General features: G+C 40.0%; 2 protein-coding genes and 1 pseudogene across 8 annotated transcripts in view; 2 read left to right on the forward strand and 1 right to left on the reverse strand.

Moving 5' to 3' along the window:
- CAMKMT (calmodulin-lysine N-methyltransferase) overlaps nt 1-11,106 on the reverse strand; it is a 343,336-nt gene extending 332,230 nt beyond the window's left edge. For all 3 annotated transcript variants that reach the window (XM_045827125.1, XM_045827123.1, XM_045827124.1), the window contains exons 1-2: nt 10,869-11,106; nt 2,730-2,902 (exon numbers count right to left, since the gene is read on the reverse strand). In XM_045827125.1, the coding sequence (XP_045683081.1) occupies nt 2,730-2,902; nt 10,869-11,006 (311 nt within the window). In that variant the 5' untranslated portion in view covers nt 11,007-11,106. The remainder of the gene's footprint in view (nt 1-2,729; nt 2,903-10,868) is intronic.
- LOC123812277 lies at nt 7,286-7,385 on the forward strand (annotated as a pseudogene).
- A 207-nt stretch (nt 11,107-11,313) lies between the features above and the next one.
- Nucleotides 11,314-16,501, forward strand: part of PREPL (prolyl endopeptidase like) — a 33,468-nt gene continuing 28,280 nt past the window's right edge. Inside the window, exons 1-2 of one of the 5 annotated variants that reach the window (XM_045827116.1) lie at nt 11,314-11,610; nt 12,926-13,451. In XM_045827116.1, the coding sequence (XP_045683072.1) occupies nt 13,233-13,451 (219 nt within the window). In that variant the 5' untranslated portion in view covers nt 11,314-11,610; nt 12,926-13,232. Of the gene's footprint in view, nt 11,611-12,925; nt 13,452-16,243; nt 16,332-16,501 lie in introns of all 5 variants that reach the window. The other 4 variants (XM_045827117.1, XM_045827119.1, XM_045827120.1 and 1 more) reach the window with 4 other exon arrangements.

Raw genomic sequence — 16,501 nt, forward strand, 5'->3', positions numbered from 1 at the left:
CAATCTGGGATCAAATAAACTCTTGTAAAAACTCCCTAAAAAATATAAATATAAAAACAAACCTTTTCACAATTTTAAATAACACAATTCAAATAACACTGAAGACAACAGACAAATGTAGCTAGTAGCCCTGACCAGTGTGGTTCAGTTGGATGGATGTCCTCTTATGAAGGAAAAGGTCGCCAGTTCAATTCCCGGTCAGGGCACATGCCTGGGTTGCAGGTTCGGTCCCTGGTTGGGGCGTCATATACGAGAGGCAACCAATTGATGTTTCTCTCTCACATTGATGTTTCTCTCCCTCTTTGTCACCCACCATCCCCTCTCTCTAAAAATAAATAAACAAAATCTGTTTTAAAAATAGTTAAAGGTTGCTAAAGAAATGTTATGGAAACATGTTGAGAAGAGTTGATATGAGATATCAAAGGAACAGGAGTGGAGGTCTGGGTTAGAAGATAACAGGAAACAAGGAAAAGCTGTAACCATAAGAAACCAACACGAACAAAACTGGCCATGGAATGGAATGAATTAGTCTTGGCAGAAATCCTCCCCTGCCTAAGCAGTTTCAGTAATGTTTGCAACTTCCCGTACAGTAACGGAATCATGGAGCGAGAAATGGAATGCTCAGGACAGTCAAGGTGGACACAGGCCGTACCAGGCCTCGGTCCATCTGCAGAATGAATACATGGACGCATGCCTGCCTCACGAGAGGCAGGATGTGAGGAAGTGAAGTTGGGTGAAAGTGCATGGTACTCCTTGTACTCCTTCTGTAAATTCTTGAGAATCTGTAATTATTTCAAAATAAAGATGTTTAAAAGTACAGGCTGTGGACCCAGACCACCAGGGTTTGAATAGAGGCACAAGCCATTATTAGCTGTGTGACCTCAATTGAACTGTTTGCCTCTCTGGGCCTCAGTTTCCTCTTCTGTAAAGTGAGGTTAATAACAGCATTCACCTTATAAGGTGTTTAGCAGATTAAAATAAACTAATCCATGTAAACCACTCACAACAGTGCATGTCACATAGTAGGCACTCAATAAATAGTCAGACATTATTAATGTTGTTACGATTTTTTTAAATGTACCCTAAGATCGTGTTCAGCTCTAGAATTCTGTATGTTTTAAGCTATTTGGGAAAATTTTTAGCAGTCACCTATCTTCTCTCCATAAATGTATTAAATGTATTATTATATAGACACACCTACATTTATTCTTTCAAAAATGGACAAATCATAAACAACCCACTGCAGAGGAGTCTCAGTGTACACTGCAGCCGGACTTCTGGTTACACCAGGTCATCTCTGTCCATGAGATGGAGAACTGTGTCTTGTTTTGAAAGTTCTCAAAGACAACAGATTCCACGTGCTCTGCAGCAATGCTCACCAGGGCCTTAAAGATATCAGGAAATTATTCTTGGCCCAGTTCACACTTATCACCTCTTGTTGCCAGTGGACATAGAAGATACATTTTAGAACTTTGTACGTGAAGACCCCTACTAGATCCCTCTGTTTTCCTTCTCTTTAATTCCCTTACACGTACTATCTTCCAATAGTTTAATTATCTTTATTTCTACTTCCCAGAGTTATTATAAGGATTCCATTAATTAGAATACATCAAAGCATCTAATTCTGTACCTGGCTCAGACTAAGTACCTAATGAATTTTTCTTTCTTTCTTAACCAGGAACTAAACTAATTATCTCCATTACAATGTGAGGCAGTTGAGGCATTCTAAATGGAATCTCAGAAAGAATATACAGGCAAGCTAACAAATCCAAAAGTTTTTTATCTTTCATTTGAAATGTTCAATAAAGCAGTATTATGAAACCAAATCCTAATTTTTCTTCCCTGCTCTCCCTACTCAATTTTTATTTAAATCCCAAAGTTTAGCTATTATGGTGTCTTTTAAAGCTTAGATATTTCAAACGAAAGTAGTTGAAGAAATATATACTATAAATAGACATCCTTTGGGAGAACATTTTTTCTAAAATTATTCCTAGCCTTTTCTAAACCTTATTCAGTCACATTGCCACTTAAAATGTTTTTTGCTCTTCTTACAGTTACTGTAAATGTGCTCCTCCCAAAATATGAAATCTTGTCAAAAAAAGGCAGACTTCATGATATCAAACACCTACAGTAATACCACAACACAAGAGATGGTAGCTGTAGGGAAAAGTGATTCAGTAAAGCTGGTGTCTTGTCACTTCAGTTTGCGACTCCTTTGTCTGTTTTCTAGTGATTTTTAAAGGCAGAACAGTCTGCAGGCTTCTCACAATATCGGTGTTTTCAGCTAAATTTTCTCCTCCTATTCTTAAGATTCTTTTCTGAAAGTGACAAAACATGAATGGGATAAATACCAAAGCTTGATTTTTTAGAAAACTACTACTTCAAGGGTAGTTTAGAAAAATCCTGTTTTCACTTTCAGCCTTCCTTGCCTCACAAAGAACTTGGCTTTTTGTCATAACCAAATGCTATGAGAGAATGGTTAAATGAACCCTTTGATTTGCAACACAGTTTATCCTCAACTGCCACCACATTTCTAAGAGTTTTTTTTCTTTAGTTCTGAGAATACAACGAGACCCAGTTAAAGCAGCAGGAATTCCTAACACAAAGTTGCAAAACCTAAATTCTGATAAAGATTGCCTGCAAATGCAACAGAATGAACAATGAGGTTATTATTGTTTCTCTAAGAGAAAAATGCTTTTTAAAAACTATTTAACTACAGTGATTTTTACCTTAAGGAAATACTGTGTTCCGGGTAGAAGACACTTGTGTACTGGACCCACGCACCAAATTCCTCTTCGGCTTCCCTTTTCGTGTCATCTGTTACTGAAAACAGATTGAATGATTCAAATCTTCTTACAGATACATGTCGCAGACAATCATCCAGGTGTTTCTGCTTCAGCACCTTTGAAATAAAACCAAATATTGTGGTCACATTATATAAACATAAGTGTTCAAAGTTTAAGTGGTAAGGGGGCTTTTATTTCCAATAATAGACTATTAGAAAATTCAGAGCAACTTTTTACTGAAGACTAGAAAAGATAAACAAACTATTTTAAAACATTGCTTGATGGTATCGGAGAGCAAAGAAGACAGTGAAGATATACCAGTCTAATACCTTTAAAAGGAGTTAAAGGTACAGAGGTGAGCCTGTCCACTTTTACTGTAGGACATTTGTCAACTCCAAAAGGAAGAGCTGAGCAGAGGGCAACACCTGTGACAGCTTGCAGAGGAAGGAGGTACAGACTGAATTCCAAGCTTACAACATAAGCAGGAGCATCTGAGCCTGTCCCTGTGCATGGGGGTGTATGTGCGTGCTTGTATTGTAAGGTAAATTAGTAACTTTGTTGATATCGTTGAAACTGGGTTTTTAAGTATGGGAGAAAGGAGATACAGCTATAAGATTAATGAGGATAAGTAAAACCCTGTGCCTCTGAATCTGAATAGAGTATAACAGAAACTAGTGATTTCATTTTCTAAAAATATGTTTATTGATTTTAGAGAGAGAGGAAGGAAAAGAGAGAAAGAAACATTGGTGCAAGAGAGAAACATTGACTGGTTGCCTCCCATATGCGCCCTGACCAGGGATCGAACCTGCAGCCTGGGTATGTGCCCTTATTGGGAATCGAGCCTTCAACCAACTGAGCCACACCAACCAGGGCTGATTTCATTTTTTAAAAACCTATACATATCTTTCCTACACCTGACCATTGAAAAAGTCTAGAAACAGTGACCAACTAGAAGCAATAAACACAAGGTTCTGTCTCTAAACACTATTTTCAATTAAAATAGAGTAAGGTCCTTTAGGGAAAATGTTAGATAGGACAAGGGTCTCAAGGTCAGGGTGGTTCTTACTAAATAATGTTCTTGCTTCATGTTAAAATGTAACAGTATTTTTCAGGCTCAGTTGTTAACTTGATGAGCTGGACTACAACCCAAGGATAAGTTTAGCCAAATGCAAAGAAAAAACCAACATGTAATTAACCAGATAGTCCCTGTAAGCAATAGCAAAGCCTCTCTTCACGGACACAGAGCTTGGATGTGAACCCCTTGTCTTCTTTACTTGCTGCAAGAAATAAAACTCCCTAACAAGAACATCTAGTTCTTGAAGAGAGCACCCCAAGGGGCCAACTCATCGTGTCCGGTGTAAGATGGCAGGAACTGTAGGGATATACGATGAGCCTGAAACATCCTACACAAGTAAACAAGAAAGCCACACAAAATTAAGAGGAATATTAATAGTATTCTGGAGCCAATTTGAATAAGGGCCATTCGCCAAAGACGGGCCAGGGTGAGTATTAACAACAGTAACAAATGTAATAGAATTGAAGCACATTAGTTCATAAAGGTATTTTCCCAAATGCCTTGATGATGACCATGGAAGGGTGCTAGAGAACCAACATGTCACTTTGAAAATCAGTACTGGAGAGAATCGAGTACTTCTCTGTCTTTCCTATATGAACTGCCACTGAGAGTCCAAATAGAAGATCAAGGGACGTTTCCAAGTAATAAATGAAGAAGGAATTACAGAATTAGATTATCACCATATTCAACCCTCTCATGAACTCTTGAACCTAGGCAACCTCCATCAGGAAGAGAAATAACCAGACATCCTTGTGATTACTGATGAAAGTACACAGCACCATCACCTTGATCAACCAAACAAACAAACAAACAAAAAAAACATCAGATCTGAATCTGAGTTTCTATATCTTGTAGGAAATACAGGGAGGTAGGAACACATTAAGCATAATCATCAAATGCAATTTAGCAAAATTCAAATTATGGGAAACTACAAGACAAAAATCCCAGTTTCTTCAGTAAATTAAAGACAAGGGTTGAAAAAGAAACATACAGAGGGAGCATTTAGATTAAAAAGTCAACCAATACACATATCAACCAATAACAATGTTGGAACCTTATTTTGATCCAGTTTCAAAATAATCTAATTGTAGAGAAAAATTGAGATAAAGGGGAAATTTTTAAAACCAACCAGATGTCGCCCTAGCTGGCGTAGCTCAGTGGATTGAGTGCGGGCTGCGAACCAAAGTGTCACAGGTTCGACTCCCAGCCAGGGTACATGCCTAGGTTGCAGGCTATAACCCCTAGCAACCACACAATGATGTCTCTCTCTCTCTCTCTCTCTATCTCCCTCCCTTCCCTCTCTAAAAATAAATAAATAAAATCTTAAAAAAAAAACAAAAACAACCAGATGTCCCATGACATTGAGGAGTTATTCTGGGTGTGATATGGCATTGTAATTATGTTTTTAAATGTCATCTTGTATAAATACATACTGAAATATTTACAAAAAAAACTGCCATGATATCTGAAATTTACTTCAAAATAACTAGGGTTGGGAATATAATGAGAAAATAGAGATGAAACAAAGTTGGTCGGAAGTTAAAAATTGTTGAAGTTGATGGATACATGAGTGATTACTAAACTATTCTCTCTAATTTTGTGTATGTTTGATGTTTCCCAAAATAGAAAGTTGTTTAAAGATATAAAACAACCTAACAGTCATAATGAGTAAAACATAGCTAAAAAAACATAAAACTACAAATATATTTAGAAAGTAAGCAATATACTTCTAAATAACCTGCGTACCAAAAAAGGGAAAGAAAGCACAATGGTAATTAGAAAGTATTTTTGAACTGAATGATAATAAAAATACATTTCAAAACATATAAAATGCAGCTAACTCCATGCTTAGAGGGAAATTTATAGAAGGGCTAAAAATCAATAAACTAAGCATCCATTGCAAATTTAGAAGAAGAAGAAAATCAAGTCTCCAAAAGAGCAGAAGTTAATTAAGTAGAAAACAAACACAGCAGGGAGAATTAACAACACCAAAAACTGATTCACTGAAAAGAGTAAAGAAAACTGCTAAATCCTCGATGAGGCTAATATGAACAAAAGAACAAAGGTATAACTAGCAACATAACATAGGAAGATTACTATGCATACTACAGGCATTAAAAAATAGCAAAGGGATATTACAAAAACTAACTTTGAAAATTGGAAAAAATGAACAAATTCCTAGAAAAATACAACTACCAAAGTTGATATAAGATGAAACAGAAAGTGTAAATAGTCTCAAACTATTTTTACAATAGAATACATAAATAAAAATCTTACCACAAAGAAAACTCCAGGTCTAGCTTGCTCACCAGCAAATTACACTAACAGTCTAAGTAAGAATTAATGCAAATCTCACCACATTCTTCTTTAAATCCTTAAGTAACCCTGTGGTATAAAAACTTTGTGACAGAGGAAACTGATGCAAAGGGATTGATTTGTTCATTTGTTCAATCAGAGAGCTCTTAAGAGGTGAATCCAGGATTCAAATCTAGATAGTGTGACTACAGAGCATAAACTCTTAAAGCCTCTGCTTGTGAAGAATATGGAAGACAGACATCAAACACCCATTCCAACAACCTTCTAAGATACCTACCTATATTATAAAGCTATATTATAAATTAAAGACGACATTTCCCAGAATCCATAGCAGACAGATTTGCAAATCTGTGATTCTAGTTTAGCTAGTTAGATGCACTAGCATAAGATTTGAAAAGCTAGTAGTAACTGCATTTCTGCAACTTCTATTAGTAAGAATAGTTATAAAGACACTTTGTTCTTCTACAGCACCTTTAGCAGCGGTCCCGGTGTTCACTCTAATTTAATAGAGAATGAGAGCAGGAGGAGTGCCATACCTCTGCAAACAGAGACTCAGCAGGTAAGGTGCACATCTGAAGTCTTTAGTCCTGGCAGCAGCTGATCACCAGAGCTGCTATATAAGAGGTGTGATTCTGGAAACAGCCTCAGGTTTTTTATTTCGGATGGTTCTGAGTGTTGGTTGTTTTATATTTCACTGTAATTTTGATGTTGTACAAAGAGACAAGCCATGGCTGCCTATGCTGCCATCTTGATTGGAAGTCATAATTTGCTTTTTAGTGTTCAGAACAAATCAACCAAATCCTTTTGTTACAAAAATAAAGCAGGATTTGAAAACAGGAAATGAATGATTTCCAACCCTGGAGAGTAATTCAACTTTAAAACGATCAGAGATGGAAGAGGTTTTAAAGAAATCTAGTCCCACTTTCTTATTTACAAATGAGAAAACTGGGGTCCAAAGAGGTTGCTCATAACCATACAAATAATTAAGGGCAGATCTGGGCCTAAAATCACGTTGTTATTGAATTCTAGTCCAGGAAGCACGCTGTCTGTTTCAGCACTGATGGTCTCAAACACAGAGCACCCTGCTTTCATTTAAATTGTGCTGTGAACCCTCCGGTTCCCTTTCCCATGGTGGTCGTAAAAGGAGGAAAAGTAACACTGCAGCTGGCCTCACAGCTCCGTAGCATGTGGGCTAGTTTCAAACAAGGTTAAAAATAATAATAAAAAGTAAATAAATTGTGCTGTGAACTATTCCATTAATCAGATTCTTCTGCCAAGCATTCAGACTTCTAGGCTAGATGATTTGTTCCGTAGGTATCTGCAAACATGCAATGGTCACCGCTACTTTTCATCTGCTCTACATCCCTTACTCTGAGGAACTGCTCCTCCCTCACTTTGTGTAATAATGGTAGGGTGTTCTCTTCCCTGACCTCCATGGGCTGATGACCCAGGTTAGCCCCATTTTCCTGGGCACAGCAATTGGTCAACATTGGAGTATCAGAGTCATTTGGAGTAAATAATTTGGGTGTTGGAGAAAAGGGTAATTTCTTCTGGGTCACTGACTTGCTGGATGATAAACGTCTGTAATTGCCAACAGCCATCTTTGCCATCAGGTAATGAGACCCAACTAAGAGAAAATTAGAACATCATCCGCAGCCTGTATTATTACTGACCCACAGACTTCCAAACTTCGTCTGATGAAAGTGGGCCCTAGACTCAAAAGTCAGTACATTACCGTGTGGCCTGGTATCCAATAATGTATTAGGTCAACCAGGTTTTCTCTCAAAAATGTTATTATAAAACAGAAGATACTGAACCATTAAAGTGAATGGTCATGAGATAGCACTGGAGCCCTATGGGGCAATGAAACCAGAACCACGAGGGACAAAACAAGCAGAGATAAGCAGATATCATGAAGATGTCCCCTAGGAAAGAGAAAGAAAGCTGCATATCCTAGCACTGTTTAGACTCCTCAGTTCTCCAGTTCGGATGTATACACAGTGGTCCATTCATTTGAAATATATAGGGAACCCTTATGGGTGGGTGGGAGGGGGAACTGGATTGGGAGTAAAAAGGAGAAAACTGTATATGAACAATGATTAATAAAAAGAAAAAAAAAATATATAGGGAACCGTTTCGTGTGGCGTGGGAATCAGGAAAGGCCAGTAGGGAGCGAGTTGGCACACAGGACCGACACCCATGGATAGGTTGTCCCATGAGGAATCAGGCCTGCATTGTATTTAGGCTGCTATGAGACTTGCCTTTGTTAAAACTCCCTCACCCTGAATTGAGGCAGCAAGAACTTACTGTAACTTCCTAAAATCTGAGCTAAACCTCCCAAGTATGAGTGTAACCAGTTCAACCACTTTTCCCCTTGGTCTGTAACATGCTTCTCTTTGAAGTAATGAGCAACATTCTCTCCTTTGTTATCTGTAAAAGGTAATCACCTACAGAGAACCTGTGCATAGTGAGTGAGGATCATCCTCCATGTAATGTAACCAGAAAAGCAATAAAAGCCTGTCCAGGCAGGGGCCAGGGCCCTCTCTCTCTCACTTAGAGAACAGCCCATGCCATCCCTTTTTCTCCACAGGACTTCTGCAGTCTGTCTGAATTTGTCTCTCATGGCCACAACACACGGATCCTGCTGGCCAGGATCCACATTAGAAATATATTTATTAAGAGCCTACAAATGTTTGAAATACAGAGTAGATTATTATTACAGAAAAATAGTCTCTTGTCCCCTTGCCCCATCCAAGGAAGGAGTATATTTCTCTGCCCCTTGACCTCAGTGGTCAGGTTTGCTCCCTTACACCTCTGCCCCCACTGTGAGTACACACCGGTCAACTGGCCCAAGGGATGAGAGCCATGTGGACCAAGAATGTGGCATAGAGCCACTCAGCTGATTAGAGCCTATGCCAGTTAACTCCCAGGTGGCCCACAGATGCACAGACAAAGTAAATGCTTGTTGTGGTATGCCACTGTGATGCTGCCATTGCTTGTTATTCAGCAACAGCTAGCTGATACAATACACTGAGGACTAGGTGCTATGGGCCACTTAAAGACTCCTTACTCTAAGGCTTTCTACAAGAATTGACAATATCTAGCTAAAACCAACTAGCCAGGCCCTGTGCTAGGTGCAGAGGATAAAGATTCATAAAATATCTTTTCCCAAGAAAACTCCCATTCTTGTAAGAAAGATAGACTCTGATCAAATAATCATAAAATAATGTGATGTGAGGTCCACCAAAAGAGTGAGCAGAAGGCCTCATTTAGTCCAGGGTTGTTAGGAGAGGCTTCACAAAAAAGGAGATTGAAATGGAGATCTGAAGCATAAACAGTCATTCACTAAGTAAAGAAGATAAAAACACTTTATGCAGTGGACAGATGGGTACCAGAACATTAAATGTCAAAGCCTTTGAGGAGTTCAAGTGGCAGCCACAGCTGAAAGGTGTCTCGTGAAAACAGCAATTCAGAATGCGCGTAAGTGCTAGTCAACTAGAGTTTTGTTATACTAAGAATCACTGAAGTCACCACAATAAGATTTGATTGTTGAGGTGCTAATTTACTACTTTCATAATTGGACTTTAATCAATGTTTACTTCACCACAGAAAGTTCCTATGATAATGAGTTGAAGACGTTCATTTTATTATTCCACAAAAGCAGTTGTAACATAGCAAAACCAGCTCTGGAACAACTTTCAAAGCATCAGCAAAGAAATGATGTTTGAGTTACGTCGTGACAGCACTGGAAGGCCACCGTATGAAAAGGTGACTCTGCAAACAAAGTGACTGCAAACAAAGTAACCCCCCAAATACCACCCGCACAATCTCAAGTAAAGTGGCAATAGCTGGAAAACTCCTCTTGAAATACATCGGAAATGCAAAGTGTCCTCGAGTAAAATCTTCAGCAGGGAGCCTCAAGCAGAAACACAACACTGGAGTGTAGAACAATAAACAGATTTCATTTCCAGCAATTTGGAAAGAGCTAGTGATGTCAAATCGGAAATCTGTCAAACCTGCACTTGACTGAAGTGATTGATAAGCCAACAGCAGCAACTTTTAAGTTCGAGATGATAACCTCCATTAAACAAACTATTGAACCTTGGGCGGGGAGAATCTTGCCAATCACCGCCAACTTCAAGATACGCGTGTAACTTTCACTTGGTGGGGGAAAGGGGGGCAGGAGGGAGCAGCTCTAGCTACTCCCTTCACTCTCCGCTGTTACTGAAGAAACAGAGCTAACGTGTGCGACGTCAAAGTCCCACCAACAGTCAACCACGCCGATCTCCAAAGCAGGGGCCAGCCTTAGGGCTACAATCAGGCTGGGAGTTAAAAAGCAAGTAGAAGAAACTTGGAGAAGGAAGTACAACAGAAGCAGGAAAGAAAAAACGTTAGGGGTGGGGAGCAGCGGTCCCACCAATCGCCCTCTAGCAAGAATAGTCCCCCCAATTAGATAAATGTCTAGAAAGGGATGTTCTACTTCGTCTGAGTTTCCCAGGAACTCAGCATTAGATGCCCCTTCCCCGCACAACCCCACGTGAATCCTCTCTTTTGGTGGGACGCTTAGGCGAAGCAAGGGGCTCTGGACAGAATTGTGCCGGTGAGTACTAAGTAGCTGCCTGTCGCTCTCTCCGCACAAAAGGGGAGTGGCCAGAGGCAAAGGTGAAACGAAAGGGTTCTCTCTCCCTTACCTGCCGCAAGAGCTTCCATCGGGTGGCTCCTAAGGACGAGGAGCCTGCGCGCCCAGGAGCCGCGCCGCCGCGTGTTCTGTCCTCTCCGGAGGCGCGCTCAGACTCGCTGGCCAGAGCGTCGGAGACTCGAGACTCCATCCCTCTGGAGCCACCTGTACGCTAGCTGCCGCCACCACTACTCTCCCCTGCCAGGACCTGCCTACTTCTTCCCTATCAGGACCTGTGACGCCGACCCTCCCTCCCTACTGCCCAGGCCCTCCCGAAATCCGCATTTCCGGTTTTCTGGTCTCCTTGACAACCAGGCCCGCGCGGCTCGCGTCATTGCACCATTTTGCAGGTGGCCACCTTGAGTGAGGGCAGACCAGAGATGGAGGGATCCTTCGAAGAGGTAGTAAGGCGCTGTTTCTCTTTGTTTTCTTTCCCCTACCTCATGTAAATCTAGGAATACTATCAAAGAACCAAAAGGATTATATTTTTGCGGGTTTAAGAACCCAGGAGAAAAGAAAAATCCGTTCTTGACCACAGTAAAGATGGCGAAATCCGCTTAGTGCTCGTGCTGGATTGGGGTTACGTAGATCGGCGTGCTGCAAACCAGCTCTGGGTAGGTTGAGATTCTGCAAGCTGCAGAACGCAGACCTCGGCTGGACGCGACGGAGGTTGCACCTCACTTACTCCTCTGAGCTTCTTCGCCGGCCTGCCTTCACTCTTTCGGTGTCCAGAGCCAGACTGACTTTGAATTTGCGTACGTATGGGTGGCGTATGCTGGGGGTCTCTACCCTTTTTCCCTTCTCCCCCCCATCCCCAGCCACCCCTTAGTCCCTTGTTCCTCGCTTTTTGACCAATGTCCCTTCATTGCGCAGCACATGGCATTCCCCTGCTTGTCGCACTCAAGTCGCCTCATCCCTGGTGGAGAGTTTCACCGGGAAAACGAATAGTTTCTCCCGGGAACACCCATTCATCGACCCACCCCCATCCTTAGCCTTGCATAGTGTCTTCTCCCTGCAAATGATGGATGGATGAATTGAGGCTGCCCACATGGATATAGTGATTTAGGTTATTTGTTTCTATTTTGCTGGTGTCGGCTACTGATCCCCTATTCTCACTCGCCCATTATTTTGCTGCGACACAGATATTAATGGAGGCGGGGGCGTTGGCGTGGTAGCGGATCAGAGCCGTGGTAAAACTGACGCAGTATTGTGCCTTTGATACCGAGGAGCGTTTTGTAGAATACTTCCATGATGACATTCGACGCTGCAACATGTCTAGATTTTTTTCTATCCTAATAATAGTAGTCACCATTTATTGAGTGGTTACTCTGTGCCAGGCACTTTTATTAAGATCTTAACCTAAATTGTCTTGTTTTGTACTTAGAACAACTCCATAAGATAAATAGTGCCCTTATCTCAGTTTTGCAGATGAAGAAACTGAGGCACAGGAAGAAAGTGCACCCAGGTCTCTGTGACTCTTAACTACTTACTAGTTTTAATTACTTCGATAGGTTAGTAAGAGGTAGTAAAAACCAACAGAAACCAGAGATGGTCTCACATTTTATTTGTGCATCCTGAAGTAATTTTGTTTGTTTAGTTAAATGCCTTTTTAATGTTGAAATCCAATCGCTGGGGTCCAAGATTTGGAGCCAAACCGTTTTGGACTTCTTGCTGTACTACTTACCGTCCAGGTCACATGGGGCAGTTGCTCAAACTTCCCAGAGCCACAGTTTGCTCACCTGTAGAATGAACATCATAATAGCTACTCAATCAGGTCCTTATGGAGTTTAAATTTAGACAAAGTATGTAAAAGCATCTGGCACATTGCAAACACTCAATATATATTAATCTCCCCTCCTCCACTTTTATTAAGTAGTTAGGCTTCCAGTTTGTCCTCCATGTACACACTTAACCAACCTCTGTTCTCAATTATGTAAGATCAAAGCCATTTTGCCTTTTAAAACCCTCAGAGTCCCTGAGATGCCCCCCATTAAGTCTGTGTACTTATTTGCAAATTTTTATTTTGTTTTTTTTTGTTTTCTGTCTTGTTTTTTTTGTTTTGTTTTTTAGTTGTCCCTATGTGTGCCAGAGTCAGTGCTGCATAATGTGACTTGATAGGACTGACTTTCCAAATGAAACAGTTTAGACGCATCTGCCAAGAAGTAAGATTTGAATGAAACTCTCACTTACACAAGTTTTCAGATATTTTAATCTGAGTTCCCAGTTATTCATTACCTGAGGGGTGCATGGCCCGGAAGGGGAGGGATAAGAACTTCGGATCTTAGATGCTCTGAGAACCCACTACCGTATAATCATACCTATGAAATCACTCATGCTGGCAGCCCCAAAGGGAGCATAAACCAGGGACTGTGCTATCATGCAGCAGAAGAGCAGATTATTTCTCCGAGTGTTGAAGTATAGTATTCCTCACCTTGGGAAATGCATGCAGAAACAGCATTTCAATCGCTGTACCTTCGCTGATCATTATTACAGTAGAATAAAATTGAAAAAATATCACCCAACCAAGTGTCTGCAGAATACACGCAAGATATCAGAGTTAGCAAGAAACATCCCAAGTCGGAGCTTCTCAAGTAAGGTATGAACTGTTTAAGTTTACCTGTCTGTAGGTCATTAAGACTAATTTCAGTTTAAAAATAATTCTAGTTTGATTTTTTTAAATGTTCAGGCTCAATTGTCTATAGTCAAAATAAGTATAAAAGAATATATACATATATTTATAGAGTTCTAAGGTAACATATAAAGATATTTTTAATATTTATGCAATAATTCATCGTAGAAATTCCGTACTGTACCTACCAGCACAATTCTGAGTATTCAGGTTTCTAAAATTCCTTGAATATCATAACAGCTCTTAATAAAGTCTAATATTATAGTCATTGTTTTCTGAATACCAAATTAATAAACTTCAGTAAAGGCCATGTACTTGTGTGTTACTGCTGTGTAAAATGACAAAAGGACTTCCATGTGTGACCACCTGAGTCATTTAGGAAGATGCTTTCAGACTGCTGTACTCTGGCCAGATCCCAGGCTGCAGTCATTGGTGACCCCAGCCTTGAGAACCCAATTGCCCTTATATGTAGAGTAACCACATTCTGATTGGCCTGAGACGGTCCCAGTCCACACTGGTTGTCCCTGTGTAATTACAAATAGTGCCCCCTTTCCTCTCAAAAGTGCCTTGGTTAGGATGGTAAATTACATGCATCCTACTTGTTTCAGATTAAGCTGTTTGTTTATGCTGCTGCCTCTTTGGCCTACCTCTTTCACCCCAGATTTGTTATGGCCCTGAGGTTCCTTACATTACATTTGGGGGTGATATTCTTGTAATATTTAGCATATTATTTTTATCTCCGGTTTTAATTGTTTTGTTGCATACTGGTTTTTCTTACTCTGTTTTGACTTCCTCATTTTTTTATTGTGGTAAAATATGTATAACATAAAATTTGCCATTTAAACCATTTTAAGTGTCATTTAATGGCATTAATTACATTCACAATGTTGTATATCCATCATCACTATCTATTTCCAAAACCCTATCACCACCCGAAACATATACCCATTAAGTGATGTCCTACCATTTTTGAGCCCCTGAAAATCTGTAATGTACTTGATCTTTATGAAATTGCCTATTCTAGATAATTCACATAAGGGGAATCATAATATTACCCTTCTGTGTTTGGCTTATTTCACTTAACACAATCTTCTCAAGGTTCATCCATTTTGAAGCATATATCAGAACTTCATTCATTTTTATGGCTGAGTAATATTTCATCGTGTGTATATATCCCATTTTGATTAGCCATTCATCTATTGATGGACACTTGAATGGATTCTTCCAGTTTTTAAAAATGATTTTTTAATATTATTTTACATGATTTATCTTGTTTTTTATTTAATTTATGTTCTCTTAACTCATACTTATTTGTTGTAAGTTTTGTGATGGTGTTTTTTGTTTGTTTTTTGGTTTTAACTTTTTATCTGTTAATCCGTCAACTTTTTACTCCTTACCTTTTAGTCTTTCCATTTTTTTTTCTTTTCATAGTGTCTGAGTTTAGCACTTTGATTCTTTCTTTACTCATGCAGAAATTCTTTATGCCTTTTATTTCAGTCTTTTGTGTGTGCACACACATGAACAACTTTATCCTACTTTTAAAAAACAAACTTTAAGCCCCTGGCTGGCGTAACTCAGTGGATTGAGCGCGGGCTGCGAACCAAAGCATCGCAGGTTCGATTCCCAGTCAGGGCACATACCGAGGTTACAGGCCAGGTCCCCAGTGGGGGCCACATGAGAGGCAACCACACATTGATGTTTCTCTCTCTCTCTTTCTCCCTTCCTTCCCATCTCTAAAAAAATAAATAAGTAAAATATTAAAAGAAAAAAACTTTAAAATTTTGCCTATTGGACACATTTTAGACCTTTAGATCATTTTATCTTGCATGTGTTTCAAACATTTTACTATCTTGTGCTTTTATCTTAGGTCTTAGTTTATTAATAGTAGACAGGGGTTAACCATCAGAGTGACAGCTGTGAGATTAGCTCACACCCTAGGCAGGAAGCAGACTATTTTTTTCCCTCTGCTTGTCCCTGAAGGAACTTTTTAATTCTCTTCCATAGATACCTATCACCTAGAAACTATCCTGAGCCATTAACTTCAAGAAAGTGGCTCTTTTAGGAATTCTTTTGCCTAATAAAATGGTCCTGTTTTCACATGTCGTTTGTCAACCATTCCTTCTATGAGAAGAGATAAGGTCTAAAAGCTGTGGTCTCTGTCCTTCACCGTCACTGGGACCTGGGGAAACTGAAGAGACCCGTAGGCAAGAATGCACATTTCCTTTCAGCAAACATTTACTCAGTTCCAACTTTGTCCACTTTTATGGGTACAGTAAAGGAGAAAAGTAATTCGTTTCTGTAGAAAAATTAAAACACATTTGCATAAAGTACAGACTTATTTTTATAAGGTAACTAAAGAACGATACATATAATAGCAATGCCAAAAAGCAAAGGATCTGGCTATGACTCGTGTGTCTGGGAACAAGTCAGGCCTCTAATCTGCCTGAGGGGGTTGCGGGAGGGTGGGGAGGAGGTTCAACTTGGTGTTCTCTAAAATAGGGGTCCCCAACCCTTGGGCCACTGGTGTGTTAGGAACCAGGCCACACAGCAGGAGGTGAGCTTGAATGTCATGCACTTGAATCATCCTGAGACCATTCCCCACCACTCTGGGTCCATGGAAAAATTGTCTTCCACGAAACCAGTCTCTGGAGCCAAAAAGGTTGGGGACCACTGCTATAAAAGTCCTCCAAGTACAAATTTCTTTCTGTACATATACCTTATTAGAAACAAATTAGCACCTATATGTTTGGACTCTTTAGGACCAACTTTACATTCTGGCTGTCCATCAGAGGTCTCAAGGAGCTTTGTATAAATGCAGATTCCTGGATCTCACCCCACATCTTCAGGGTGAGAATCTCCATGGCTGAAGCCTAGGGGGTCTGTTTTATGTTGTTGCTGGACTTGAGGGTTTGTTTTTCTTTTAAGTTCCTTGGGTAATTTTGAAATTCCCAGCCTGCCACTGACAGTGGACCTGCATTTAGGAACTAGAGACTCATGATGGTGAGTGATCAAGTTTT

This window comes from Phyllostomus hastatus, unplaced genomic scaffold (genome assembly GCF_019186645.2).
Source record: "Phyllostomus hastatus isolate PE091 unplaced genomic scaffold, TTU_PhHast_1.1 phas_scaffold_78, whole genome shotgun sequence".
Taxonomy (NCBI): domain Eukaryota; kingdom Metazoa; phylum Chordata; class Mammalia; order Chiroptera; family Phyllostomidae; genus Phyllostomus; species Phyllostomus hastatus.